The 26806-nt window shown below is 56.0% G+C and overlaps 1 protein-coding gene across 13 annotated transcripts in view; it reads right to left on the reverse strand.

The window, feature by feature from the left end:
* Positions 1-2796: 2796 nt before the first annotated feature.
* Adgrb2 (adhesion G protein-coupled receptor B2) overlaps positions 2797-26806 on the reverse strand; it is a 36869-nt gene continuing 12859 nt past the window's right edge. Inside the window, exons 3-30 of one of the 13 annotated variants that reach the window (XM_057783651.1) lie at positions 20100-20183; positions 19653-19817; positions 18302-18466; positions 17522-17686; positions 17271-17438; positions 17093-17194; positions 16847-16953; positions 15797-15991; positions 15652-15720; positions 15466-15574; positions 14793-15126; positions 14016-14121; positions 13800-13843; positions 13435-13561; positions 12970-13073; positions 12772-12874; positions 11751-11901; positions 11543-11612; positions 11108-11174; positions 10864-10949; positions 10468-10566; positions 8319-8490; positions 7921-8016; positions 7611-7650; positions 6306-6925; positions 4302-4337; positions 3820-3918; positions 2797-3279 (exon numbers count right to left, since the gene is read on the reverse strand). In XM_057783651.1, coding sequence (XP_057639634.1) covers positions 3094-3279; positions 3820-3918; positions 4302-4337; positions 6306-6925; positions 7611-7650; positions 7921-8016; positions 8319-8490; positions 10468-10566; positions 10864-10949; positions 11108-11174; positions 11543-11612; positions 11751-11901; positions 12772-12874; positions 12970-13073; positions 13435-13561; positions 13800-13843; positions 14016-14121; positions 14793-15126; positions 15466-15574; positions 15652-15720; positions 15797-15991; positions 16847-16953; positions 17093-17194; positions 17271-17438; positions 17522-17686; positions 18302-18466; positions 19653-19817; positions 20100-20183 — 3869 coding nt within the window. In that variant the 3' untranslated portion in view covers positions 2797-3093. Of the gene's footprint in view, positions 3280-3819; positions 3919-4301; positions 4338-6305; positions 6926-7610; positions 7651-7920; positions 8017-8318; positions 8491-10467; positions 10567-10863; positions 10950-11107; positions 11175-11542; positions 11613-11741; positions 11902-12771; positions 12875-12969; positions 13074-13434; positions 13562-13799; positions 13844-14015; positions 14122-14792; positions 15127-15465; positions 15575-15651; positions 15721-15796; positions 15992-16846; positions 16954-17092; positions 17195-17270; positions 17439-17521; positions 17687-18301; positions 18467-19652; positions 19818-20099; positions 20184-26806 lie in introns of all 13 variants that reach the window. The other 12 variants (XM_057783650.1, XM_057783649.1, XM_057783660.1 and 9 more) reach the window with 12 other exon arrangements.

Consider the following 26806-nt stretch of genomic DNA (forward strand, 5'->3'; position numbering starts at 1 on the left):
TTTTTGGTTTTTCAAAATACAGTTCCTCTGTGTAGTCCCAGCTGTTCTATGACTCGCTCCGCAGGCCAGGCTGGCCTCAAAGTCACAGAGACCCTCCTGCCTCTGCCTCCTGAGCACTGGGATAAAAGGCATACAGCCCACAAATTCCATCCTCTTAAAAGTCTGCTGAGGTCTTCTTTCTGTTCCTTGACTGAGTGCGCATGCCTGAAGCAGGTGAATGTACACGGTAGCCATTCTGTGTGATCATGGCAACAGTAACCATGCACACAGGCTGTCGGACCCAATGAGTGGTGTTTGCTGAGCCCAGGGGCTCAGGGACAGCATCACAAACGGGAAGGATGGAGTTGGCCAATTCAGTAGGCAGGAGCATAGGTGGAAGGAAAAGCATGGAGGTGAGAGAAAGGTCAGGAGAGATGGGAAACAGCCATGTCCCTGAGGGCTTTGCCTTCTAGGTTGATTCTCAGACCACACATGGCATTAGTGCTGGGCAACGGACTGCCAGATCCGTGTTGCCATGAATGCCAAGAACTGGATTCTGGAGGCAAAGAACACAAGTGATGATGGGACATTCAAGTCCAGGAAAGACATGCAGAGTGTTAGAAGTCAGTGCAAAGAGACTGGCTATCAGGGCCTATCAAGGATGGGAGCTCAACTCTGACCGGGAAATTGGTTTGAGTGGCAACAGGCCTAAAAGCTCTGGGTTCAGTCCCAAGTCTCTCCCTTCAAAACAAAGGAAATTCAGACAGTGTCCAGCCACCTGCCCAAGGTCATAAGGCAGGCCAGTGCTTGTGGAAGAAGGGGCTGGTGGTCAGGCAGGGGCACAGCCCCAACCTAGCAAATCTGGTAGGTCTTAAAAAGGCCAGGAGCCTCTGCTGGCAGCTGTGACTGCTGAAGGAGCAGAGTCAGCAAGGTGGACCCAATTTCCATGAGAAGAAAGCAAGCCCTGAGGCGGGAGGCGTGCGCCTCATAGATCAGCCCGAGAGAGCCCACAGGAGGTGACAGCTGGTTCAGCCCAGGGCTGGAAAGGAAGGAACAGGAGCAGAGGGAAAGGCAATAAGAAATCCATTAGAGGTGGCAGGGGGCAGCTGAGGAAGGACTGGCAAGGATGTGAGGTGGGATCTGGTGGCAAAGACACAGGAATTTGTGCAACCCTACCACACCCTTCTAGGAACAAGCAACTCCTCCCCCCATTTGAGACTAGTTTCCCTCACCAGGGCTCCTAAAGGGGCTGCCAATCACAGTACCTGGGACCAATCAAAAATTTTCCTTCCTTGGACATTTTCTAATTGGAATTCAAGAGAAAAAAAAATGTCTTCCTCTTTGGGGCCAAGGCAGAGTGATGGCAGGGGGAGGCCTTGTTTGGCCCAGGAGATAAGAAAAACTGCCTAAGAGAAATGGAGCAAGCAGGGAGGGAATGAGTCGCTCCGAGACTCAGCCCATCACCCACAACCAGCATCATACACCCACGTCTGTCCTTGTCCTGCGTGTGTATTCCTGAGTGAGCAAAGTTCCCTGTGCCTAGCGGGCTGTACTAGGTTCTAGTCCTTTCCACCACATCCCAATTAGTCACTCACAAGCTGTGAGAGGCTGGGCTCCTCCCCCCTCCCCCACCTCCCTTGGTGGCCAGGGATCAAACCCAGTGTCCCTGGTAAACTGGGGGAGTTGGGGAAAGTTCCAACTCGCTGAGCCTTGATTTCTTCATCTGTAAAACAAGGAATTTAAACACTTGCCTGGAACTCAGTGCCCCAGTGAACACTTTGTATAACTGGGGAGGGGACAGGATACGTAGGGTTAGGAGCACATCCTGGGAGGACTCTGTTCCCATGCCTCCTCTGACTAGGGCCTGCTTCAGACAAGATTCCAGAGGGATCGAGAAGCCTTTGCTGAAGCCTGCAGAATCGGAAAAGTGGTCCACACCCTCTCCCCAGCCAGTTCGTGGCCATCAGCTGTGCTAACACACCCAGTGGGCAGTCCTTTCTTCCTGTCTTCCCATCCAAATTCCCACAGCAGCTCCCTTGGCTCCCCCAAAGGCCCCTGGGGGTCCACAGGTGGTTATGTTACTGACCACGGTAGCCAGAAAAGCCTGTAGCCCCTGCCGCATCTTTAGCTGCTGCCTGCCTGGACCAATCAGAGCACGCACCATGAGACCTTCCATATGCTGGTCCCATGCCCCCTTGTCCTGGTGCCCAGGAACTCAGACACGTGAAAAATACAATCCAGCCATGAGCCTGAGCCCCGCTCTTCACCACCAAGCCAGCCTTGCTTTTCCACCCTCAGCCCCATACCACACCAGAGGCTCTGCCCCATTCTGGTTCCTCACAGCTCTGCTAGTCCCAAAAAGTTGAGCTGAAATGCTACCTTCACCAGGCCTGAGTGTGAGCACAGGTTCTGTCTTAGACCTGGTCCCTGAGCACACGCTTCCAATCTCTTAACTTCATTTTGTAACCACTAAATGTGCAAACTTTCCAGCAGGGATGCTTCGAAGAATTGGGGACATGTGTGCAGTGTTCCTAACACTCACCCAAGATCCTGTCCCCTGACAGTAATCCAGTGCAAGCAGCCTGGGCTCTGCCCCAGTGAAAGGCACCCATGACTAGGACAATCACTCAGTCACAGGGTGTCCATTCCACATTGCCCAGATCAGGTAAGGGCTGTGTACAAAGGGAGCAAGAGTCAGGGTCAGGCTCAGCATGCAGCTAGCCCCTCTCAGTTAGGTTTGGTCTAAGGAGCTAGAGGAACAAAGTTGGGGTCCCAGGTCTGGGCTCTGCTTAGGGGCAGCAAACTGCACAGCAGCCAAATCCACAGAGTGAAGTTTATTCCCAACAAAGTTTCCCTCCCCCCTCCCCAGCCCAGGACAGGGACAGACAGGCTGGGGCAAAGAAGAGGCTCCAGTGGGTGGCTGAGGGACCTCTGAGAACAAAGAGAGGCCCTGGCCCCTCAGGTCCTGCCAGTCTGGCTGCCCCCAGTCAGGCTGAGTCCTCTGCACCTCCTGCCCAGCCTCGGGAGGGGGAGGGGCGCTGGCTCCTGGTAGTTCCAAAGTGGAGTGTGAAAATAGATATATATTTCTGTGCAATGGGCAGTCCGGCGTGGCACTCACACCTCTGTCTGGAAGTCGCCGTCTGGCGGTTCTGTGGGCTCCCAGGCTGCTGCCCGGTGCAGGGCCAGCCGTTCTCGGGGCTTCGGGGGCAGTGAGCCTAGTGTCATGGACTTGAAGGTACTCCAGCTCTGATGTCTTCTGTGCTGGGACAGGCTAGGACATTCCCCAGGGCTCGGCTTCTCCTGTAGAGGGAGCAGGGTGAGTCTGTGGTACCCTGGCATCCACTGTACAGAGCAAACCAAGCATGCCCCAGGAGAGCTGAGGCTGCCCAGCATCCCTGAGTGACCAGGTGTGAGGCACAGTCAAATGCAATTGCTAGGCCTCTGACCCTCACTGGCTGCTACTGCAGTGGTTGTTCCTGAGGCCATGTCTCCCGTCTGTGCACCCTCCTTTTGCAATTGTGGGGGACCCTGTTAGTGTTTGCTCTCTGTGGCACCTTCCCACCCCCATGCAACCTAAAACTGCTGCTTATGGTAGGAAGGCAGGCAGGCCTTGGTGAGGCAAGCTGTGGTTCCCCAGGCAAGTGAGGAGAGCAGGGTAGGAGCCCCTCACAGCCCACCTCACCCCCCAGCCCAGGAGCATTTCAGCAGTACATGTACCTCTCTGCCCCAAGACACACTCGACCCCTTCTCCCTCTCCCAACAGGGAGAGGTGTCAGGGCACCACCTCAGGAATCACGCATTTGGTGCTGTGGGGAGGGGCGGCCACAGAGGAGTCCTCACCTTGGCTGAGGACTGGCTACGATAGCGGTCAAAAGTGTGGAACTTCTGGTTGAGCTCGTGGTAGAGTTCCGAGTGCCGTTTCCGGGTGTGCATCACCTTCTAGGGGCCACTTGGTGTCAGAGGAGTGCTCCTCTGGGCAGCACTGTCCCCTCAGTCCCCTCTGCCCTGGGTCTGCTGCCCACCCCCAGGGGGGGCAAGGCTAGTGTGTTCTCTCCCTTCCTTCCTTCCTTCCTTCCTTCCTTCCTTCCTTCCTTCCTTCCTTCCTTCCTTCCTTCCTTCCTTCCTTCCTTCCTTCCCCCTCCCTATCTCCCTCCCTGCCTCCCCCTTTCTGCCCCAGAGTAATGGGTGTGAGCAGGATAGTGGACAAGATCCCAGGGAATCCAGAGGCTTGGTGACTCAGGATTGAGCTCTGCAATGGCGCTTGGGGTACTTTTAGGATGTGACCTTCTGGGGACACACCCCCTGCCAGCACCAGCACTCACCTCAAAGTCCAAGTCTGAATACCGAAGCTTCTTTCGCTATGGAGCAACAAGCAAGCCATGAGAGAGGAGCTTTGCCCAAGGACCCATGGGTCCCAGGACTCTATGGCACCTCCCCCCACCCAGACCCTAGAGTTGAGAGCTGTTATCTTATAAGCTAGCCCTTGGGGTCACAGCCCAGCAGCGGAGATCTGCAGTGCACATATGTACTGAGATGTGCTACTGGGGGCACACACATACACACATGAATGCAAACACAGGTCAGCTGTGAAGAGGCAGGGACACCAATATGTAGGATCATACAGCCCGTGCTTGTTCTGTGCCCTGGATTCTAGCCTCCTCTCCTGCTCCATGCCCCCTCCCCTCTCCTTGGAATCCTGCACTTGCAAAGAGAATGTTGGCCTTCTTGGGCCCAGCCTATCTGCCCCCACCTTGCCTCTTTTGACTCCTTGCTTCCTCATACTCTTCTGGCCTCACCAAGCCAAGACCACCATCAAGGTCCCAACAAGCTCAGTGACACCCAATGCTACCCAAGGAGACCTCGGAGTCTTAGAATGCTGGGATTGGGAGGACTCGTGAGAGCCAGGCCAATTATCACAGTGAGATGGGGAACTGAGACCCAGGAAGGGAAAGAAAAGGGACTGGCTACTTGGCTCCAGACTCTCGGAGGTGATGCCAAGACCATAATGTAGGTTTCCTAAGACCAACCCTGTCTCTGCTCTCTTGATTTCCCTCCTTCCTTCCCAGCTTCTCTGCCTCCACCATCACTAAACCTTGTCCACCCCTAGCCAAAACTCTCTTTCTACAGGTGACAGCTCTGCTCTCCCTACCCACAGTGCTCCAGAGGCATAGCTGACCCAAGCCTGCACCTCCACTGGGACCATATTATTCTGGACAGCATCTTTGACCTTTCAAGCTCCTGCCACATTTATTACTACTTCCCACACCAGCAGCCTGGCATGGGCCCCTCTCCAGTGGTCCAACCACGGGCAGGTGCCCACAGAACAAAACCTACCCCAGTGTTAAGCACATTGCCTCCCCACCACTGTTGCCATTTTTTCTGTCTTTGTCGTCTTTTCTGTCTTTGTTAACACCTTCCTGTTTTGTTGCCATCTGTGGCAGGAGCTGGCACCAAATGTTCAAGGAACATTTTAGGCACAAAGCTAAACTTGTGACCTCTCTAGCTGTTAACTTAATTGTCTCTGTGCAGAGGACAGAGAGCAACTTTTCCAGGCTAGACACAAGCAGCTAATTGTGTATAAGCTACAGCTCCAACCTCTTTCCTCATCCACATCCCCCTCGTCCCTCCAATTAGAGTTCTAGAATGTCCTAGAGTTCTACTTGGGGTTTTTACTAATCTGCACGTTCCCAGGGATGAACTGCAGGGGGCAGTCCAGAGGAAACAGAGGAGTTTCCATCTTGTCATCAGAGGTCGAGGGCAGCACCCAGAGCCAATTTCTGCGACAACAGCATCTTCTGGTTCCCCAGCACTTTCTACGCATTCCACACTAAAAGGCTTTGTGTCATCTCATCCTCCAAACAGTAACAGAGGTCTCTGTGGTAACCCCACTTTACACACAAGAAGGCCGAGGCTCAGAGAGACCATGCACTGTGCTCAGCATCCTGCTGTCGGTCAGAAAGTCCAGACCAGACTCATATCCATGTGCCGCAGAGGCCCAGGCTCAGTCTCCTCCTTACCAATTGGGCACCTGAGTCACAGCTGCCTTAATAAAGGGCTCATCCTGACCAGTCGCCCCAGAGTGGGTACCAGAGCACTAGTGAGTGAGTTCATGAAGCTTCACCCATCTGAGGTATTCAGACACTCCAGAGTGTCCTTGGCGCTGAGCTCTGTGGGCCCCAATAGAAGGAGGGATGCATTCAGTATGAGCCCAGTGATGCTCTGGGGTAGGATGACAGCTGTCCCTTCCTGGCTGCAGTCTATGACTCAGATATGGTCTCAGGCATACAGTAGGTAGACTCCCTCCCCACTCTCCACAGCCCTCTCACCTCAAGGGAGCCCAGCTTCATGGTGGAGCCAGGCACCGTTCGGGGCATGGTCCGACTGCGTTCCCCTGGCTCAGGTACTGGGCGGGCGCTGGGTGTCGGCGGAGGTGGTTGGAAGGTCATCCCATATGGGTTCTGGAGAGACCCATAGGCAGGGCCCAGCCCTAGACCTGAGTGCTCCACAGACAGGAAGCTGGGGTAGCCTTCAGTGTGGGCCAGTGTCTTGGCAGCCCGCCGAGGGGTCCCTTCAGGCCGGGCCCTTGGGGCCTCCTCACCCCCTGTGCCCCCACCACCAGGCTGCAGGCTCAAAGTCCGCCGGGGCAGCACCATGTAGTCCCCCTCAGAGCCTGGCTCACTCGGCCGTAGCCACGTAAGGTCCAACTGCCTCAGACCACCCTCCCCGCACATGTACACAGGGTTGGTCTCTTGAGGGGGTGGTGGCTCCCCGAGACCTGGTGAGGCTGCCATGGGCACTAGGATGTTCCCAGGCAGTGGTGAGAAGCTGAGACCACCCTCAGGACCCACGAGACAAGACTTGGGCTCCTCATCCTCATCCAGGGACAGGCGGGACAGAGTGCCGGTGATGGTAGATGGGTTGCAAGTGTTGACCTCCTTGAACAGAACTGGGGACAGAAGTAGGAAGGAAAGCGAGGCTCTAAGGAAGAGACCCTGAGATGTTCTTGCCCGGGTCTGGGTGGGCACTAAGCTTCAGAGCTTGGGCAGTGAGGGAAACTGAGTTCTCGGGAGGTGGCTGGTACTCTCTCGTGTACAAGAGGGACCAGGAAGACAACTGGCTCATAGGCCCAAGGGATGTAGGGAGGAAAGCTAAGGCTGAGTTCCCATGAGTGCCCTGGTACATGACCTAACTTCCACTCCACACCCCGAGGCCGTCAAAGCACCTTTGCTCTTCCCTGTTCCCCAGGAAGCATACACCATCTTAGAGAAAGGACTGCAACGAGATGCCGGTGCAAGTCACTCAAGTGATGGGAGAATGTAGCAGCTGACATTCGCCAAGGCCCCTACCGTAAACTCGATGTCCCCTAATGCATGTAGGCCCTAGGCCTTCCACCAGCCCCGAGACAATCCTGTTCTCTCCTTTCTAAGCATATAGCTGAGACTTAGGGAAGGGAGGATTTTTGCCCAGAGGCAAGTGGTAACTGGTCTTCCCAGATGAAAATCTAACCTGCCCCTGCCTAATGTCAAAGCGGGACATTGGTAGCCTGGTCCCCATCAGGGTTGCTATGACAGAGTGTGGGGCTCCTGTCTTAGCCATGCCTAGGGCTTCTGAGCTCCACCTGACAGACTCACCTGTCTGACAAGCCAGGTCCACATCCTTTTCAAAGTCTGACTATAAGTTGAGAGGGAGAGAGCAGGTTGGCAGAGGGGGGAGAGACGCGTCAGGGTGGGAGAGGCTCGGGCCCCTCTCCCACCCAGCTCCTCAGTCCTCCTTGGGTGCCACCCAACAGAGCCTCAAACTGTAGGGAGGAAGCTGAATGAGGAAAGAGTTTCCCTGGTGCCACCCTGTAGTCAATGGCAGAGCCCCAGCTCTTTCTCGGTTCCTGTCCCAGATGGGTGCAGTTGGTGAAGTACTTATGGCAGGAAGGGTCCGCTCCCTCACCAGGATCTGCAGCTGCCCATTCTTGCATGAGTCAGGGGAGTCTTCACTCTCATCAGCCCGGCACACGCCCATCTGACACTTCACCACATCCTGGACCTGGAACAGGAAGGACCTGCTGGGCCCAAGGCCTCCTTAATGCCCCCACCATAGTGGGCGAGGTCTCCCACCCTGGGTACCCAGAGCAGGAGTAAAAGGACAGACAAGCATCGAGCCTGAAGGTGATGCCACCTGGACTGGGATGTCAGAGAGAAGGAGCTAAAGAAGGCGCAGGCCTTCAAACCTGCCCAAGCTAGAAGTGCCCAGACCAAGGGCCCGAAGCACCCTGGTCACCCTGTGCTACCCAATGGGGAGAAGCCAGAGCCCAGCACGGGCTGGGCAAGCAAGAAAAGCCCAGGCACCTCTCGGCGCAGGAAGCAGTGCACAGCAGTGATGACAAAGCCTTGTGCAGAGTTGAAAACGGCAAAGAGAGCCTGGAAGAGGACGGAGCGGCGGTCTGTCATGGCCAGGACAGCGGACATCCAGGTAAGTGCCAGGAGAGGCAGTACCACGCAGGAACTCCAGAGTGAAGCCCTGAGAGGGACAGCAGCAGAAAGTCTGTCAGAGTGACACTCTACAGGGCAGGGTGGCAGGAGCCCGGGCCTCTACTCAGCTTGGGGACTGGCAGGGCCCCAAACTCCAGGATCTTAGGAGTGTTTCCAAGCAGAGAGGAGGCAAGGCACTGGAGGAGAAACAGGACAAAGACAGAACTCCAGGGCCAGAGCAGGGGCCACGAGAGGTGGGAGGGACGGATACACACAGTGGGAACAAGCAGGCACCGTACTGGGAAGCAGGAGTGAGGAAGGCAGAGACGAGAGGGGAGCAGGGCAGGCAGAGACAACATGGGGAACTTCGGCCCAGCTTGCACAGAAGCACCTTGGAAGCTTTGAAAAAAAACACAGGTCAGAACTACATCCCCAGAGATCCCAAGACAGTGGGCTGGGGAGAGAAGGAGAGGAAGAACAAAGAAAGATGGCTGCCACAGGAAGGAGCATGAGACAGACAGATCCCCGGACAGGAAGAACAGGCAGGAAATGTGGAGGACACCACAGCACAAATCCTTACAGAGAAGACGGGGTCAAGCCCAGCCAGGCTGAGGCATGGAGGAACCTCTAGCTCCTGGTGGTTGCTCAGAACCCAGGGCAAAAGGATCGTGGCTAGGGTCAGAATCAAGCCTACGCATCCCTCGCCTCCTTGCAGAGACAAAAGGCAGACAGGCTGTGGTCAACGGACTGATCTCCACACCCAACAACTGCTATAGCCCATGAGGAACAAGGGATGGAAGCCCACTCTGACCCAAGCCCAGGATCCCCGGGGGAGAGATAGGCACAGCTCCAGACAGGGCAGGGTGACACCATATTCTGCAGAAACAGGCAGAGGCTGAGGCAGAAAGATGGGCAGGCAGGTGGCCAAGACCCGTCCTGGGAACAGAGGCTCAGGGTTGTTGAGCCAGGCAAGGTTGGGGTGGAGGCACCCTGTCTCTGAAGCCCCGGAGGCGGAGTCAAGAGCCAGAGAGACTGTAATCACAGGACTAAGAGCTGCCATTGATTAACCAGCAATGCTCTGCCAGGCCCTCCACCAAACACTTGACATAGATTATTTCAGACTGTGATCAAAACAACTCCAACAAACAGGCCTGGGGACCAGTGTCCCAACTGACAGATGAGGAGACTGGAGTGTGCCCAGCTGGACAGGGACAAGGGAGCTGGGACACAAAACCAACTTGGCCGACAGAGTCTGAGGACTACTCTTTGATCTGCTGCTTCAGCAGACTGGGCACAGGGAGGTGGCAGCCCGAAGCAGCGGAAGCTTGCTGCTTCTTGAGCATCACGGAGCTCTGCAATGATGGCACCAGCCGCTTCCACAGGCCCCCCGAGTGTGTGACGAAGCTGTGCCCTCTCTGGTTGGGGTGACTCAGGTGGACTTCCAGCCCTGGTAGGAGGGTTGGGCCCGAGGTCTTTCTACTCTCACACAGCTAGGGTTTTAAGAATCTTAGCTGCTAGATTGGGGCGCTTTAAGCTAATTGTCTTCCTCCATGACTGGCTCTGATTGTGAGATTCAAGGTCTCTGGAATTCAAGGCAGATTCCATGAGAGACAGAGTGTTTCCATTATTCTAACACTCTTGGGCGTCTGATGGTTTATTCTAAGGTTCCACCATTCTAATTTGAAGGTTTTAATAGCTCAAACGTTGTAAGGGCCTAAGATTCTTAGGGCCTTCAGGTTGGTGGTGAGAGCAGGAAGTCTGCAGCTGTGCCTGGGTAGAAAATTAAGCCAGAGCAAGGACAGGGACCACAGGGAAGGGTGAGCTGAGCTCTGCAGCACTTCGAGGAGGGCATCTCTCCCATTGCCCTCAGACACCTCAGCGCTGAACTCCAGAGAGCACATAGCAGTGGGGGGGGGCAAGCTCTCTAGGGCACTGGGCTCATATCCCCCCCAATCCCCACCATGGGCACTGCCCTCCCATTCCTTAGCCCTTGCCCGCCCCCACCCCCCCAGGGGGCACGACTAACATGGCATTCCTGGCCGAGGCTGAGCTGAGCAGGGGGCTGGGGACCGCTCCACACGCTGAGCAGGGGAGGAGCAGGCTGGCCCAGGGGCACCGCTCCGACCTCGGGGGGCGGCACAGACATGGGAGAAGGGGGAGACACATGGGAAGCCGGGAAATGGGGCAGAATGAGCCCCGAGAAGGGTGGGAGGGGAGGGCAGACGAGAGAGAGAGAGCTGGGTTAGGGTGGGCGAGGGGCTGCGGCTGAGCACTCCGGGTGCCCACCTTGCCTGCACCCTTGATGCCCCAAGGTCGGGGAGCCTGGGTTGGCATCAGCAAGCCCTGAGTCTCCGAGGTGCACTCGGCTCCCCCTCCCTGCACACTTCCCAGAAAGGCTGAGTTGCAGAGACCCTCCCCTTACCCGGCCCTCTGCTTCTTAGATTTGTCTGACACGCCATCTCGAGCCATGAGCTTGTTGAAGACGATGATTCCGATGAGCATGTTCACCTGGGGGCCCGGGTGGAGCCAAGCGGGAAGAGAGGATCACCAGGTGCCCTTGGGGCAAGGACACCCCCAGGTGGGAGCTGAAGGTCAGGGAGAAGGCAGAAGGAAATGATGACCCCCTGGGGCCATCTCCCTCTTGGGACACTGAAAGGGGCACGTACCAGGACAATGACTGCGGCTGGACCCACAAAGGCGTAGAGTAGGCCACCCTCTAGGGAGAGCCAGCAGCTGGAGAAGGAGAGAAAAGAGGCAGTCAGGCCCACATCACTAGTCAACACTAAGCCTCCATTCAGTCAAGGAGAAACACAGCCATGTCCTGATGAGTCTGTTTCCTCTTCCCACAAAGAGTCACATCAGACCCCATAGACATAAAAGTAAGCTGACCCCTAAGTGCAATGGTGCTTAGAAATGACCCAATCCCAGCATCTTCTTTTATAGCCGGGAAACAGAGGCACAGAGATAAGGACGTTTACCCAAATATCTGCAGTAAGCACGGGTCAAGACCTCAGCCTGAAAAGACCTAATGCCCAGGCCAATACCCCCAACACCCCCACAGACCCCTCCACCCCCACCCTCACCACAGGAGGCACACGTACTAGCTGGATGTACCGTATCCTTTGGTGCGTGTAAAGCCAACAGACACAGCCACCACCAGGGCAGGAAGACCTGGGGAGTGCAGGGTCACATGTGAAAAGGCTGCAGGTGCTCAGGGGACCCTCCCTGTCATCCTCCAGGTCAGCTGACCCCCATCCCCAGGGAACCACTCCAGGCCCAACAGCAGAGTCCAGCACTGGCCTTGCTCACCCCAGCCCAGGCAGAGGAAGCGCTTGCGAACCAGGCGGGTGCGCATCCGCCCGATGACAGCCAGGTAGGATTGCCAGGCCTCTGTAAGCACCCAGCAAAAGGAGGACAGAAAGAAGAAGTGCAGGAAGGCAGCCGTCATGGTGCATACGCCCTGCAGGGAGAGGTGACGGGAGGGAGTGGCCCTGAGCAGTGGCCAGGGTGGGAGCTGCCAACTTCCCACACTGACTGCTAGGCCTGGGCGCTGCATGGCCAGCCGCCTACCTGAGCCCTCCCCCCACCCCAAGAGCCCTGCCAGGCACCCCCGCCTTCCTGCACCCACACACAGCACGACACAGGCCTGGTGACATGCACACAGCACTAGGCATCCGGGGAGGCGGGCAGGCAGGCCACCCACGCACAGACAGGAGCACTTGCCACGTCATGGCCGAGCAAAACCCCACACCTGGCTGTCTCTGTGCTGGCACTATGCAGAGAAGGCCAAGGTGGGTAGGAGGGACAGTCAGCATGGATCATCCGCAGGCAGATGGCGAAGGAGGATTCAGAGACGGGGGGGGACTAATGCCTCCCACCCAACACACATGCACACATTCCTTGATGTATACAAACACTCGTTACTGAGGACACACACACACTAACGCCTTCACGCATTCCTGCACACGCCTTCACACACACACTGCCTCCAACATGAGTCTGAGCACATCCATACCCATCCCTCAGGCCATCCGTACAAACATCTTCCCTCAGGGCTAGAGAGATGGCTCAGTGGTTAAGAGCACTGGCTACTTTTCTAGAGGACCCGGGTTCAATTTCCAGCACCCACATGGCAGCTCACAACTGTCTGTAACTCCAGTGCCAGGGGATATAACACCTTTGTACAGACATACATGGAGGCAAAATACCAACGCACATGAAATAAAAATAAATCACTAAAAAGAAAACCCACCCTCACTTGCAGACACTCTCTACCTACACCCCCTCCTTTGAGGCCCCTCCCCACACACCCCCAGGAGCCTGCACCTGCCTTGCTCAGCACCCGGGACTGGCCCACGAGGATCAAGATGTTGGAAGCCAGGATGGACAGGCAGAAGTTCAGCAAGATGATGGAGCGTTCTGATTTTATAAACCTGACAGGGCACAGTGGGCAGAGGCAGAGGCATTGGCTGCCTGCCTAACCCTGGATAGCTGGCCACCTCCCATCCTGCTCCACATGCTGACTTACCTCCAGAAGGCTGCATAGATGGCAAGCAGTGTGAGCAGCGCCATGCAGGACACTGCACAGCCGATCACCAGGGGAACCGAGGGAGCACCTGCCAGCTCCAGGGTCTGTGGGAGATGGGTTGCAGGGAGAGGGCAGAGGTAGAACACCCAGTTCCCCCTTCTGATGTAAGCAGGCATGCTCTTCGCATGCAGAAGGGCACATGTGTACAGATATATGTACACACACCCACACTCTTTCAGACACAAACTGATGCACGCACATACTACATGCACATATATACATAAACACACACACACATACACACATGCTCTCACTCACCCACTGCTATATACCCCGTGCAGGAGTCGTGACGATGAACAACATCAGGCCCCCTTCCTTGTGCAATCCCCCAAGTACATCTGTACAGAGCTACATCTGGGGCCACCCTGATGCCTTGACCAGCCCAGGCACCTCTCTCCCACTCACCAGGTCCTTGGGTGGCTGAGCCAGAACAGCAAAGGTGGACAAGTGTTGACACTGGCAGCGGGTGTGGGCTGCCTGGGTCTCCAAGGTCTGGCAGCTCTCAGTGTTCCAGTCCCCTGAGCTGGCATCTCTTGGATGAGGGAGAAGTGGCATGAACCCAGGGCCCATGTCTGTAGCCCTGAACCCATTGCTGACTACAGCCCAGAGAGGTGAAATCCAGGGCAAGGCTACATCCATGAGATGACAGCAGGGAGCCCCAAGATGTGCTCTTGACCCCTCAGACCAAGGATGGCACCATGGAACCCTTTAGCCTTCTAGATGGGAGACCATTTCTGATGATGAGAGGATCTAGGGTTGCCCCAACTCACGCTCTCGAGTAGTCCCAGCTGGCACAGTGGGGATCAGTGGTACCCTGGGGAGCAGAAGATGTGTACAGTCAGGGTGAGGAGCACCCCGGCCCTGGCCGCCATCTGTTCTGCCACAGAGCCCCCACACAGGCCAGGCCCACCATCAGCACAGACCACCTCCCCGAGACAGGCCTCTGTGGGCAGATCTGTGGGGTCCCCATCTGGTCCCTCACTCACATTGATGATATAGGAGAGCTCCACTGTGATGAGAGGCTCGGCTGGAGGCTGGGTGGGGGGGCGCACAGTCACTGTCATCACCCGGGAGGTGACAGCAAGCGGAGGCCTAGGGGACAAGGACTGAGGTCAGCTCCTGCCAGCAGGTGTCCAGACTTGGAAACTTTAATCTGTCATGGCTGGGGACTGCCAGGGCCAAGATCCAAGGGAGGGCACAGATCTCAGACTGCAAAGTCCTAGACACCAGCACAGGCTCTGGCAACCGCCTAGGTGTTTCGTCTTTCCACGGATCTGTGTATGCGCGCATGTGTGTATGCAGGTGTGTGTACATGGACAACCTCAGGTTGTCCACCTTCCCTTTCTAAGACAGGCTCTCTCACTGGCCTACAACTTTTGAAGCAGGCTAGGCTGGCTGGCCTGCAAGCCCCAGGAATCTACATGTCAACATACCAGGCTGTTTTACATAGGTCAGCGATTCTCAACTGTGGGCTGCAACCCCCAAAGACCATTGGAAAACACAGATCTTTACATTCATAACCGTAGCAAAATTACGGTTACAAAGTAGCATTGAAAATAATTTTATGGTACATGAGGAACTGAATTAAAGGGCTGCAGCATTAGGAAGGGTGAGAACCCTCGCCAGAGGTCCTGGGACCCTCATACTTGCGAGGCAAACACTTTAACCTGGGCTCTCTCTCCAGCCCTGGATGTTCCTGAGAAGTGACCACGTCCACAGCCAGGCAAGGGGTCCCTCCTGGTGCACGGATGCAGGGGACTCACCTGGGGGGTGGCAGGATGAGGCCAAGGGTGCGGTAGAGCACAGCACCAATCACAAAGTAGGAGGACTCATCTGGGTCAGCTGGGAGAAGGCGCTGGTGGGCATGGCCTGGGCCTGGGGGCACCGTGCCTGGGCCCCGCCCCCTGCCTGGGCTGCCCGCTGTAGCTGCCCCGGGTGTGGCTGGCTTCCCTGGGGCGGATAGGCTGAGCACCTCCTTGGGTAGGAAGAGGCGGTCCTCTGAGTGTCGCACCCAGTCCTTCATGCCCCTGCGGCCCCGCATGGGAAACGTGATGTCACTGGACACTGCTGAGATAGGTTCTCTCTGAATGCTGATCACTGCAGTCGGGGGCGGAGGGAGGGTGGGCAGGGCACACCAGAGACAGACGGGGAGGTGGCGGAGGCAGCCAGGGGAAGAGACAGACATGAGGGAGGCACACACCAGGGGAAACACAAAGAAGTTGGAACCAACACAGAAGTGAGACACATGAACGTCAGGACGATGGAGCACAGGAGGGGAAGAAGACATAGAAAAAGTAGCATGGGGTTAAGTGGAGGGAAAACAAGACTCGTAAACAAAAGAGCAAAGCAGAAGCACCCCTTAACACTACCCCTCACCCAGGGAGATACGGTCCTGTGGAATCTAGCATCCCCCTCCCCCAGCCTGCATCCTTGTACCCAGATTGTCTGTGACAATCAGAGAACTCTGGAAGGCCTTGAGAGCATCGCCCACGAGGTGAATGAAGTCTTCAACAACACGCAGCAAGTGCACAGAGCCAGGAGACACCTGGGAACAGAGAGAATGTGCGGGTCTGAGGCAGGGGTGGGTCACGAGGAGAGAAGGTGGGAGGCTGAAGCCCTCACCTGCTGAGCATCATCCCACTTGTCCTTGTTCTCAGAATCCACCATGAAGCTCACCACCTGGAAGAAACGCTGGGGAGAGAGGGACAGGTCAGGAGGTGTGGGCCACCTTGCTGCCCCAGCAGACCCTGCCACTGTGGAGTAGTACCTGCACGTCATCGGCGGAAGGGACGTAGGTGGCCCTCTTGAAGGTGTCAGTGACATTCCTTAGAATGTCCACAGAGAAGAGCAGGTCCCCGCTGTAGTAGGTGCGCCGTGCCAGTAGCTCCTGCAGGCTTCTTACCACCTGTGACATGCCCTCACCTGCCAGCATGCGCTGGCCCTTCGCCAGGTGTTCCCGAAGCTGCAGGTGACATGTGTGTATAACCCCTGTCATTGGAGTATCAGAGCCCGGGACCAGCCTTTGGTCCGTCTTCCTCCCATCTACCCACTATGCATCCAGGAAGAGAGGGGGCATACAGAATCAGAGAGGCTCCCAAGAGACACAGTCCAAAAAGGAGTCAGTGGTGATTTAGGAGGAACTCAGATGTGCAAATGCAGAATAAGCTTTTGGGGGGCTGGGCACCTCCCTGTCCCTAAGGGGCCTTGAACATTCTGAAGCACCTCACACACAGGCTCTCTCAAACACAAGCTCTCAGTGCAAACATCATCATTACACAGTTAGGTCAGAAACGTGTAAACACACAGGCCACATTTGCTGAGACCATCCTTACCCCATGCAAGCCCTGGCTTGGGAACTTCAACTTCATCCCTGCCTTCAAAGAGCTCCCAGTATAACAGAGCACACTTAAATGCATTATTTGTGTTTTGGTTTCTTGAAATAGAGTCTCTCTAAGTAACCCTGAGAGTCCTGAAGCTTTCTATGTAGACCAGGCTGGTCTCAACTCAGAAATCGTCCTGCCTCTGCCTCTCCAGTGTGGGGTAAAGGCATATGATACCATTCCCAGCTCCAATGCATTCTTAACTCTCCATGTCTAAGAAGCACAGGATGGAAAATGATGAGTAAGGAACCCAGAGGTATGTCCCAGGGGAAGAGAGAGATACCTAAGAGGCCCTGACATTTAAGTAGGAGTTTGCCAGAAGAGAAATACAGCATATACCAAGGTATGGGGGAATGAATGAGCCTTAAGCTCCTGCCACCCCCTACCAGGGTTTGGGACGTATCATACGGTTCCCCAACCCAACGAGGCATACTCACTGACAGGTACAGGTAACGGTATTCATGGGAGATGCAACGAGCAAAGCTGGGCAGTCCCCAGTAGGCCACACCCTGTGCACTGAGGAGACAGCGGCGGCTAGCAGAGCCTGCAGAGGGATGAGACAGGGATGGGCATTAAGGCTGAGGTCTTGCCTACTCCCTGCACATCTCAGGATGCAGGATGCCCAGAGGTGGGCAGCTGGGAGGGTGGGGCAAGGGTCTGCAGGAACAGCTGCCTGCCCTCACCCGAGGCATTGGGAGGACACTTGTTGTAAATGATCTCGCCGGCTGCTGCCTTCTTCCACGTCATCAGCATCACATACTCATCCCGGCACATCTCGTGGAAGGCTGCGGGGACAGGGCAGGGGACGGGGCTCAGCTGGGCTCACACTCACAGCCCCAGTCCCAGGGTTACAAACAGTACCTGGACACCTCTTCTCACTGCAGGGCTTCACCTCTTCGCCTGTGCCCTCACAAGGGTAGCCCTGTGTGCCCGAAGCCTGGCACATGCGGAAGCGGCGCTGCCAGCCCGTGTCACACGTCTTGGAGCACAGGCTCCATGCGTTCCACGGCCCCCACTTGCCATCCGTGGCTATGAGAAAAGGGTAGTCTGAGAGACCATAGGTGCCTCCAAGGCCAGGGGTACCACTTGCTACCCTCACACCAAGCACTCACCCGGGCATTCGAGATTGCTGCACTCACGAGTGTCGGTGAGGGCACCTGTGCATGTAGCCCAGGCTGGGCCAGCCACACTGCACTTCCGGCTGCGCTGCTGGGTTCCGTTGGCACAAGATGAAGAGCATGGGCCCCAGGGACCCCATTCTAGCCACTGGCCTTCCACTGCATGGGGAGACACAAGCAGGGGTGGCCGTTGAGCAGAACGTGGGAGGGCTAGTCGGGGCAGAGTTCCACAGGGAGATGGCAGTGTGTGATGGCCACTCAGACCTGGGCCAGGCCAGATCATCTGAACCGGGCATATGAAAGGGTCTGGAGTGAGTGGGTGGTGACTGGGCCTCTTTCTGCCTGCCTGTCACCAGCTCCAGGAATACACAACCACCCTTCCACGCAGCACCAGAGGTGAGTTCGTATGTGTGTGAGAGGATGTGGGTTGTAATGGCACCTTTTGAACTTAGCCTTAGCCTACACGTAAGCCCAGCCTTGCGTCCATGGTGCCATGGACACCAAAGTGCTATTTACAGCAAGGGCAGCTGACGGCATGGAGGAACGGGTGCTGGAAAGCAGGCCCCCTGTGATGGGGTCACAGTGTGCCAACCCCAAGTAAGGGTTGGATTTCACCACCCATTAATTACAAACAGGTATGCTTCTCCAGTCTCCCCATGCATGGTAAAAGTTATGGGAACCCCACCTTCCCCCACCTGACTGCCTCCCCTAGGTCTCCCGATCCCCCCACCCGGCTGGGCAGCGCCTGCCTAGAAGCCCCTTGGCGCTACTGACCCGGGCAGGCGGCCATACTGCAGAGTTTAGTCTGCAGCTCAGGACCCTCGCAGGCCTTGCCGCCGTGCTGGGGGGGCACGCAGGTCCGCATCCGGCTCCGGGACCCCCGCCCGCAGCTGCGGGAGCACAGGCTCCAGGACCCCCACTCCTCCCACACGCCGTGCACTGCAAGGAAGCACGTGGCCGGTGGCTGGGCGGCACCTTGGCTCCGCCCACAGCCAGCGCCTGCCCATCCGCCCACCAATCAGGAGTTCCGCAATTCTCCGACCATTCCTTATTGGCTCCACCCTGGGTTAAGATGCCAGGGAACGGTGGCTTAGGGTCCCAGGAGAACCACCCTTTATGGGGATGTGGTCCCAGGTCATACAGAACAGATTCTGTGGACACCCAGATAGGGTGAGCAGGACCAGCCTGAGGAGCCAATGGTCTTCCTCTCCTGGGGGCACAGGAAAACCCAGGAAAGGATCCAAGATCCATCCTTCTCTTCCCTTCCCACCCCCAGACCCAGAGCCTGAATCCAACATGGCAGGCCTGGGGCAACAGAAGTGCCCCCTCCCAGCCCCAACCGCATAGACACACAGACAGACACGGACCTCTACATAGACACTGACGACACAACGAGCTCACAAACGGGAACACAGCTTTGTCCCGGTGCTCCACAAGCCCCTGCCACACCCCGAGAGCCTTCCTCGGTAAGTCCTACTCTAAATCCACTGCCAGCACTTCATCCCAGGGAAGCAACGAGCAGAACTGGTTAACACTGCCCTGTCTATCACCAGCTAACCGCAACAGACACATGCGCTTCCTCTGTACCTGCCTGAAGTACCTGCGTGTTCAACTGATTTAAGCCTAATGGTCTATCAGAGGCAACCAAGGGAAGGGCAACCCAGAGCAAAGTGGGGACCATCAGGGAGGGCTTCATTTTAAAAATAGAGTGGCATATATCTTAGATCTAAGGGCGGGCCGATGCTTTAGCCAAGATGGGGGAGGGGCAGGGAAAGAATAAGCAAATGCCGAGAGCTGGGATGCTGCGAGAGGTGCTGGTGAGGTCAGGACTAAGGACAAGTGGAGGAGTGATGTGCAAAGAACAGCCTTGATTACAAGATGGAGGCATCAGGGAAGTGACGTGCCAAAAGCAGACCCCGGACGTGTGTCCTGATACTTCCATAACCTCAAGTGCTTCATGCCAGGTTGGCAGAGTGCCTGGGTAAGGCATGGTGTGGGGGACAGGCAAGTTTGTTGAAGGCAAGAGAGGGGCAACCAAACAGTTGGGGAAGCTGTCAGTTTGATGCCCTGTCAACAGACAGGACCTGACTCTGCTGGCAGATGGAGCAGGGAGGAGGACGCCTACCTGGGCAGGTGGCTGAATTGTTGCAAGGCCGGGTCTCCCGAAGGGGCCCGCTGCACAGGGTCCCATAGGGGGAGGACACGCAGGAGCGGGTCCGCACCTGCAGACCCTGACCACACGTCAGGGAACACACGCTCCACGGGGACCACTCCTCAGCTGCCGGGTCGCCTACGAGAGAGGGACAGCGTCGGCGGCAAGGGACACCTCCCAGAGAGCTGCATGGGAGCATGGAAGGACCAGAAGATGGGGGGTAGGCATCAAAGGGACCCTCCTACCCTGACCCCGAGTGGCAGGCTCTTTGGAAGACAACCCATCCCTACCCACAGGCTTCACATGGCAACATAACTGAGCTCCAGGACATAGACACAGACAGGCACACGCCAGCACACATGCCACCAGACGCCACAGTCGGGCCCCCGCCACAGAGGAAGGGAGGCGGGCCCGAGTTACCTGTCTGCGCCATGTATAGCCCAGGCTCATCTGCAGACCTTGGCCACTGGGTTTTCACCTTCGGTTCCTCTTCCGGCTCCTCACCTGGAACACGGAGGTGGTGGCAAGGGGCTTAGCAAAAGCCAGCTTAGTGCTGCCACAGTGGTACAGAGGGCAGCCTTGCTGGTCCTCGGCCCGAGGGCCTGGGACCAACTGTAGGTGATGCAGAGAGAGCATCACATCCTGCCCCCTGCCCCACCACCACCATTTTACAGATAAGGAAACTGAGGCTCAGAAGGCCACACGGGACTCATAACCACCTTGTCCACCTCTTGCCTCAGCCGGATGAGGACTGGAAGGCAACGGTCAACCTACTGAGTTCTGGCGACGTGTCTGTGCTATTCCAAGTCATGCCCACACCTATCTCCTCTACCTCTCTCCCTGGGAACATGTGATCGTCATTTCCATGGTGAGGTGAGGAACTAAGGACTCGAGCCCAGCTGTTGTTGCCCAGAAGTGCACAACCCTATTGAGGTTGCAGCTTGGCGGTTTCTCCTCCCAAGACGGACTCTAAGTAACAGACAAGCAGCCTGGCCGCTTCAGATCCGCTCTTGGGTCACGGTTTGCATGGGGCAGACCATGGGCTTGGCGTTCAACATGGAACAGTAATGGACTATGATGTGAAGGCCTTAGGTTACGTGAGATAGGGAGTGCTCAGACGGGGTGGGGGTGCTCGTGCAGAAGCCTGTACCCCCACAGAGGACTGGTCCAGGTCTTGGCAGCCCCATTGGGCCTGAAGTCTGAGCCTGCCCTGCTGTCGACAGCGGTTCCTACAGCCTGCGCCCCTCTCTGCTGCAGCATTCTCAACAGCCTCTGTATTTCAGGTTTAGTCCTCGAGTAGGAACTATTGGGAGGTGGTACTATTGGGTAGCGCTCAGTAGGTCTTATGATTACTGGGGACGGGAAAGGATAAAGTAGACCTTTGTCCCTTCTTTGTCTCCTTTCCACTCCTGGCCATGAATGGTGGCCCGATAGGCGTCCCATATTGATGTGCTGTCCTGCACAGGCCCCCAAACATCAGGAAAGCAGACTGAACCCTCTAAGCTATGAGTCAAAATAGCCTTTCCCACAAAGTCAGTAGAGAACCTTTTTTTTTTATAAGCCGATCTTGCAGGCCTTTGTTACAGTAAGGGCAAAGCTAACAGCCTCAAACTGGGTGGTTAGGTGCGGACAAGCGGGAATGCACCAAGGAAGGACACACCCATAGTGGGGACACCGGACAGAGGACTGGGAGAGCATGTGGAGGATAGGGCTCAGCCCACGGAGTGTCCTCGACGAGAAAGAATCGCTTTCCTTCTTTCCTAGATCTCTTTCTTCGGTTTCAGAAAGCTGGGTCAGCACCAAGCAGCCGCGGGGACCTCAGAGGGCTGTGCTCCTCCCGCCCCCTGCTGCTCGGTCGAGCCACTGCACCTCAGGGAAAGCTGACCAGGCCAGTAGCCATCTCCAGAAAACCTACAGCCCAGGTTTGAACTGCCCCAGCACTGCATCCATTGCCGTCTTCATGAGTTTCGTGGCCTGAGCTACTTCCTGTAACTTCTGCACCACTGGAAGCGCGGATCTCACCTGGAACGTGAGCCCTGGGAGCCGGCACTAGCCAGCTGTGCAGCTCTGAGCAGTCCCTTCCTATCTCTGATCCTGACTGCTCTGGAAAATCCCGCCTTCAGGAATCTTAACCTTAAGCCCTCCCCACCCCACCCCCGAAGGAAGCTCAACAGGAATTACGTGAATGGTGGCATAGTTTTCTTTCCCGCCACCCATTAGCCGCCATGCTTCCTTAAGCCCTCATACAGTCTCAGTCCACACCGGTTATTTTTTGCCAACTCGGCACCAACCTCCCAGATATACAAGAGGAAATCTTAATTGAGAAAATGCTTCTGTCAGATGGGCCTGTAGGCAAGTCTAAAGTGCATTTTCTTGATTAATAATCGAAGTGAGAGGGCCTGGCCCACCGTGGGTGGTCACCCCTGAGCAGGTGACCCTGGGTTGTGTAAGAATGCAGGCTGAGCTGGGCGTGGTGGCACGCGCTTTTAATCCGGAGGCAGGAGGATCTCCGTGAGTTCCAGGACAGCCAGGGATATGCAGAGAAACCCTATCTCAATAAATAAATAAATATGAAAGCAGAATGAGCGAGCAAGGAGTTACAGCACATGGGTAAGCAGTGTTCCCTCATGGCCTCTGCATCATTTCTTGCCGTGAGTACCGAACCTGGCTTCCCTAATGGACAAGCTGTAAGATGAAATGAACCTTTTATGCCTCAGGTTGATTTTGGCCATGATCTCGTAACCACTGCAATAGAAACGCTAAGACACCATCTCTAGCAGTCTTCAGAGGTGTCGGAGTCAGGCCAGCAGCTGCTCAGTCCCCTGTACCCAGCTCTCCTGTCACGCCTGCTCAGCCATCCCAGCCTAGAGCCTGGTGACAGTCACTTTCTCCACACCCACTCCCAGGCTGCTGAAGGCCCTAGAGGGAAGCCAGCTGGCCCTGTGACAGGTTTAGGGCTCTGTGTCTGCTAGGCACCCAGGCTTCTCAGAGGTCCTTGTGGGCTTCCTTACTTCCCCTCTGGAGTCCCACTGCCCTGACCCACTCTCCTCCTCAAGCCCCCCTCAGCCACTCCTTTAGCCACAGCCTCCTTCACAGGGAATGGGGAAGCTAGGCTGTCCCTGACTTGTGGCCACCCCTCCTCCGCCTTCCCAGAAGGCCCCTTCCCTGTCCCCTTCCTGTGAGCACTCCCCCAGCAACCTCTCCCTGTAGCAAGTGACTGGCCCAGGCCTCCTCTCTTCTAGGGGTCTCTCCCTGCCCCACACTTCCTCCTCTAGCCGCTGCCCTGGGCTTCCATCCAATCCTGCTGAGTGATCCCCAGCTGACACTCTGCTTTCTCACCTGCCACTCGCTCACTTCCTGGCTGGATGTCACCTCCCCCGTTGATCCACTGCAGTCTCGCTGCTGCCCACATCCTTCTACTGAAGCAGGTCTTGACAAAGTCACCAGCGTCCTCACTGCTGCTGAATCCTGGGGACACTGCAGGCCTCATCTCTCTTGACCCTCAACATTGATCTTTCCTGACCTCTGCCTCCTTCCTGCCTTTCTACAGGGGCTACCCTGCCGCCTCCCTACCTGCTTCTCATAGCAGGCATCCACACTTCGGTCAACCACTACCACCATCATTTTCAAAGTTTAATGCATCCCCCTGAGCCAGCACCCCCATCATCCTGCCCAAACCCCACCTGCCCCACGATCCACAGCTAGGTGACCCCCTGAACCGTTTCACGTCAGACCCCACTCAACACATCTTCTCAAACCTCTTCCCTTGAGTCCTCACCTTCTTAGAAAACCCCTATCCAACCTTCAAACCCCATCTCCAATAACCTCTCATCTCAGAAGCCTTTCCTATTGGCCACTCCTAGGCAGTAGCTGTCCCCTTTTCTATGTCCCTTTCATTATAGATGGCTCCATTCCCATCTTTTTAATTATTTTTATGTGTGGGGCAGTTTGCCTGCATATATGTCTGTGCACCTGGAGGCCAGAAAAGGTTGTTGGGTCCCTTGGTTCTGGAGTTATAAACACCTGTAAGCGGCCATGTGGGGTGCTGGGAAGCAAAACCCAGGTCCTCCGGAAGAACAGGCAGAGCTCTTAACCACTGAGCCATGTTTCCAGCCCATGGTTCCATCTTCTGTCTGCACTGCCCACCTCTCATTGGCCCAGGCTGTATACACTGTATACATTGAAGCTGTATACAGTCCCCCACCAAGCCTTGAGAACACCAACCCCTACGGGGACCACCCTTAAGGCCAGCATCCATCACAGTCCACACTCTGGAGATGCTGTACAACTGGTCCTAGTGCCATAGGACACTCTGGGTCCTGCCCTGATTATACCTTGTGCCCATTTCTAGGTCTCAGCTTGGCACACAGTCAACCACAACTCAAGACATGTCAAAGACTATCTGACTTGTGTGTTGTGGACTTGCCTTGTTCCCTGTAGACCCCACAGCCCCCAACCAACTCACCAGCCATTATAACCAAAGGTGAGTTAGTGGCTTCTAGAGTCCACCCTACTTGCAATAAGATTCCCCAAACCTAGATTTGGGGTCCCTCTCTCAGTCTCCCGAGCTGGGCCAGACTGGTGAAGGAGCAGCCTGCTACTGCACAGCTAGGGTCCCTACTCCCGCAGCCTTCCCACCCCACCTCCCTCAGGAGTAACCAGTAATTCATCTCCCCGCTTGGGAAAGCCAGTTGTCCCTGGAGGGGACAAAGACAGATAAGACCAGCTGGTATTTCCTGCCAGGAACATTTATTCAGTAAGCATGTACAGGCCCAGAACACGGTAGGTTTACCGTGAGGCTGAGGCAGGCAATTTCCAAGAGGACAAAGAGAACCCAAGACAGGAGTGAGTGCCCCCATGATCCCCAGTGTCCCACCTGTGTGATATGTGTCTATGTATGTGTGTATATATGTTGGCATGTGTGAGTGTGGGTTTGTGCATGTCACAGCCCACATATGGAGGTCAGAAGACAGCTACAAGTGTTAGGCCTCACCTTCCAGCTCGTTTAAGACGGGATCACTTGATGCTCACCACCGGATGTGCCAGGCTAGCTGGCCAGCAAGCTTCCGAAATCTTCCATCCCACCTCTCGCTTTGTTGCAAGATCACAGGGATTACAAACGTGTACTACCACGCCTGGCTTTTATACAGGTTCTGGGGATCCAAACTCAGTTCCTCGGGCTTGTGAGGCAAACACTTCAGCCACTGAGCCATCTCATCTCCCCAGCCCTAAAATATCATGTACTAAATAGTTTCAGGTACCTATCACCAGGCACTCCCCAGTACTCCACTCAGTCCCCTTGGGGTCAGTTCACCCACTTCACTCATAAGAAATGAGGTTCCCAGGGGAGAGAGGTGAGCGGGGCTCACAGCCATGCCTGCCTGAAGCAGATTTTCTCTCCAGAGCTGCACCGCTCTGACAGGATGAAGCTTCGCCAGAACCTTCTCCCATTTTCCTGCCTAATGCCCATGGGGATTCACCAGGTTCTAACCTGCACGTGCTCAGCCCCTCCACAAAACACCACCACCTGCCACCATCAGGGGCTAGCTCTCCTCTGTGGCTTCCCGTTCCAGCCACATGACTCCCCTTCTGAGGGGGCCTTCAGTAGCTCCTCACTGCTATGGTTACACTATAAACCTCTGGCTCCTGTTGGCCTGTCCAGTCCTGTTCCCATCTTCCCACCAGACGGACAGTCCAGCACACAGCAAGACCACCTGGACCAATAAGAAGGAGCTGAACATGCAGATGTGGGACTTGCAGCCTTGCCTCAGTCTTGCTGTATGCTCTCACCCAAGAAACCTGATCTCTCTGAGCTTCGGATTCTTCAGCTGGAAGTTACGGGTAACGCCTACCACGTCTCCAGAGAGAGGATTAGAGATATGGACTGTCTCGCACACAATAAAAAGGGGGCGCTGTACCCCATTGTTCAATCACACAAATACGTTCTCCTCTGAATGCTTCTGTTCCTTCCCTGTCAAACGCCCTTCCCGTCATCTGACTGCCAAGTACACAGCAAATGTGGCCTCTTCCGAGAAGCCGTCCCAGACTTGCTACACAGGAATTTAGGTGTGCTGACCCCCTCTCTGTGGCCTGGTTCTTAGATCATCTTACATTAGCAGTCAATCCTCTGTACCCAGGGCTCCCATGATACCGAGTCCCAGTCCTCGGTGCCCTCTGGCACGGAAGGCCTGGACTCTAAGCAGCCAAGCCAAGGAAACCCTCCAGTAAACACAGGCCATATTGTCCTGGGGGGGGGGGTGTCCCTTCACCCCCGGCATCAGGGGTTACCCTCTGCTCACTTTGACTCTGTAGGCAGGATCCACAGGTTCTCTGTCCCTGAGCCCACTGAGCTACAACTGCCAACACCTGCTACGCTGTGCTCCCCAGATTCCACATGGTTGGGCACCCAAGACCTCTACATTAAGAATGTGTTAAAGACAACCTGGACAACCACCGCTTCTTTGGAGAGAAGGCTGTGACTTCCAAAGCGAGTCCTCCCTAGGGATCTCAGTACCCTTCCCTCACACTGGCCCCAGAGCCTTGGTGGGACCAGCTAGCCAGCCCCCTGCTGTGGTCTTCCATGCCTTCCTGGCTCCAGGGATGCAGAGAGGGAGGTGGCTTTTGAAAACCCTAGACTCTTCCCTGCAGCCCAGTGTAACTGGGTCTCCCTATGAAGCCAGGTGCCGCCAGGATACCAGGCCCTCTTGGGGATCCTACTTTTTATGAACCCATGAGCCCAGCCTTCCACCTGAGCTGGATACCTGCTACCTCCCCATGTGGTCACATCCTCCTAGAGAGCCAGGACCACAGCTGACTCAGACCGCCTCCTCCACAATGCCCTGTTTCTAGCTGCTTCCAAGCCACTAGGCATCAGGATGAGGTCCCCAGACAAGGCGTGTCTTGCTTGCGATGGCTTGGGACAGCAGTCAGAGTGCTGGCCCCGGCTCCCTTCACAGCCAGCAGCTCTGCTCCTTATAGCTTCTTCCTCCGTGTGCTATTCACACTTCCGCCCTTGTGCGGGCTGTTCTCTCTGCTAACAAGGCCCTTCCAGGGGCTTTCACAACATGCCAACAGGATGGCTGTGGTGGCTGGGGCCTTGTGGACAGGGAAATAGCCCTTTACCTCTA

Source organism: Chionomys nivalis, chromosome 11 (genome assembly GCF_950005125.1).
Source record: "Chionomys nivalis chromosome 11, mChiNiv1.1, whole genome shotgun sequence".
Classification (NCBI taxonomy): Eukaryota; Metazoa; Chordata; class Mammalia; order Rodentia; family Cricetidae; genus Chionomys; species Chionomys nivalis.